Source organism: Eutrigla gurnardus (assembly GCF_963514095.1).
Source record: "Eutrigla gurnardus genome assembly, chromosome: 15".
NCBI classification, from domain to species: Eukaryota; Metazoa; Chordata; class Actinopteri; order Perciformes; family Triglidae; genus Eutrigla; species Eutrigla gurnardus.
The window spans coordinates 7,706,488-7,709,188 of NC_139938.1; the positions used below are offsets into that span (position 1 = coordinate 7,706,488).

Below are 2,701 nucleotides of genomic sequence, written 5' to 3' on the forward strand. Positions count from 1 at the left end.
GTGATTTAATGTTGCTCGGAAGATAAAAGTAGATTGCACACAATCAGACAATGTTGATTTTAGATGGAGGCATTCATTCCTACTGCTAATTAACTAGAACTATTTCAGGAAGTTCAACTGTACCAGGAAAGGTATTTCAGGTCAAATTAAAATGCCAGCCAGTCCGTTAAAGTTTACATGACGTTACGTTAAACAGCTCTACTGCAAATCATGTCAGTGACCTTCACGCTATTCTATGAATACGTCACTCCTAACGATGACTTGACCAATTTAAAAATTTACTTTAGAAGATTCAACTTGTACTATTAAAAAAAAAAAACCTTCATTTTGGAACCATACTCATTCACAGCAGATAAAGCACATGCGTCATCAAGAGCATTTAATTTATATTAGCCAATTACTCTAATGTCTTACTCAGAGACGTAATGGACCAGTCCATCGTTACATTACACTAACACCTGTGCTTTGACAAGTAAAACAGTGAAAAGGGTCCATTGTTATTTTATTGCAATGAGCGCCACAATCATTTCCATATGTTTCCTAGGAGCATTATGTCTTCCGACAGGCTTTAGACTGGTTCATGTGGAGGACTGAACAGAACAGTCCCTGTGGTGTACATACACATCCAGCTGTTCTATTCAAGAGACAACAAATCGGTATACATGTCCAAACCAGCACCAAAACATTCAAGTCGTTTAACATTGTTCTTTTATATATATATAAAAAAAATGAACTCATGGTAGCCCAACTTAGTTTACATTGCAACAAATACATTGTATGCAGGTTCGACAAATGCAAGCTGGAACTCTAGTAGAGTTTCAAGGCACCAGTGACTTTGTCGATCAGATCAGCAGGCCCTGGACCGACACCCAGCACTGTGCGTGATCCGGGCGCAATTTGTGTCCTTCCTGCATCCTGAATCAGGCTGACGGGAAGCCCCACTTCTTTGGCGTGACCCAGCAGCTCAATCAGGGTGTCCTCGTCAGGGGCCTTCACCACCACCTTGGGCTGGCCGCAGTACTCCCACTGTTTGAGAAGCTCAGGGTTCCTCCGCTGAACCTGTTTGTAAGCAGATACAGCAGCATGGGAGCACTGGGCAGCAACCTTCCCTTTACCCATCTTCAAGTCATTTCGGACCACGAGTATCATCTTGAACTCGCCTCCTTCTCCCATCACGCTTGCTTCACCGGTGCCGTTCCCCATCGCTGCCATCAGGCTCTTGGATGTCGGGCCCAAGCGACCCCTGAGGTGCCAACCGAGGAGGAGCCCACAGCCCAGTCCTGCTACCACACCCAGGCCCAATGGACCATAGAGCAGGTCCATGTTGTCCAGCCTGAAAAGTGGACAGTGTAAGATCAGTCCCTGTCACATCTACACCGCTAAACGTTACACCTTTTAAAGTGTATACTTGGAAGCAGCTGATGACCAAACAATCTCACCGCAGGTTCATTCAGTTACTGTTCTGGAGCTTTTGATCATATGACACTTTCTTCCCAGTTTTCCTCCTTACACGTAAGAATTTTCCTCCATGTTGGCTTACAAAATTAGATTTAAATGATTTCTTGAAAGCTCCAGAACGGCTACTAGTTATGTTAAGTTTTCAAAAGTCATTGGCCCAATTTTATGTTTGCAGAACACAATTCACCATGTGTTTGTTTTCGGTTTAACGTGAGACAAATGAACGTTTAAAAGTTCACGCGTATAACGTAAATATGTACACTCACGGTGTTGAATAACTCTGAACCTGTAATAAATTCTGGGAGATTTAGCTCAGTGTGTAAATACATAAGCGCAAATACATAACTTATTGAGCTAACAAGCTAACACTGGCTAAGCAACTTTATGCGTGGAGCTAGCCTTGCTAACGCTAGCTTCCCGGCTAGGCCGCTTACTCTCCAACACAACACCATAGTAAAGCAGATATGTCTTCGCGAACAAGCAGACTCATTGAAGGCTGCTGTGGTGTCAACCAACACGGCGTGGCCCAATTTAAACACCGCAGAATACAATAGTAGCATTGCATACCTCCTTGTTTGTTCGACGTGCTCGCAGCCGTATGAATGAAGCTTCCGCTACTTTTCTTATGGTCGCCTGGCGATGACGTCACAACACAGCGACTTGTAAAACATTTTTTAATTATTTTAAATGAAAATACATGTAAATGTATGTTGTGTCACATTGTGAACATATTGTCAAACACCTTCCGTGCTAAAAAAAAAAAAAGGAACTCAAAAGACACTAAGGTAGGTAAATAAGTTGTGAAAACATGCAGTTTTTGACAAATTCAGTGTGTGTATATAATATAGGATATACAGGGTTTTCAGAGAGCGCCCGGTTTCCATTATTATGACGCAGTCAGCGAGTGTTTTGGTCAGTGTCAGGAGAAAATAGTCCCCTCTAAAACCACCTGCCTGCTTCAAAACACATCTGATGATGTCACTTCATGTCGTTGGTTTGATTTATAAAGACCGATAACCTCATACCTGCTCCTCACTAAAATGAAAATCACGACCTACGGATTCTTGATGCATTGCCAAGCCAAACACACACACACACACACACACACACACACACACACACACACACACACACACACACACACACACACACACAAATGGGTGAAGAAGTGAAAGTTCCAAAGGGAGAGTGATCCTCTCTTCCCACATTGTAAGAATTCAGGCAACATTCCTGTGCCAAGTTC

General features: G+C 42.8%; 1 protein-coding gene across 1 annotated transcript; it reads right to left on the bottom strand.

The window, feature by feature from the left end:
- Positions 1-691: 691 nt before the first annotated feature.
- On the bottom strand, positions 692-2,091 carry ptrh2 (peptidyl-tRNA hydrolase 2). The gene is made up of 2 exons (XM_084029055.1): positions 2,026-2,091; positions 692-1,333 (listed from the first exon to the last, which is right to left on the bottom strand). The coding sequence occupies exon 2, from the start codon at positions 1,321-1,323 to the stop codon at positions 808-810; it is 516 nt and encodes a 171-aa protein (XP_083885181.1). The 5' UTR covers positions 1,324-1,333; positions 2,026-2,091; the 3' UTR covers positions 692-807.
- Between the last annotated feature and the right edge of the window lie 610 nt (positions 2,092-2,701).

Excerpts from the sequence above, each read along its gene's own strand:
- ptrh2 (XM_084029055.1), bottom strand. The coding sequence starts at position 1,323 with ATGGACCTGCTCTATGGTCCATTGGGCCTGGGTGTGGTAGCAGGACTG.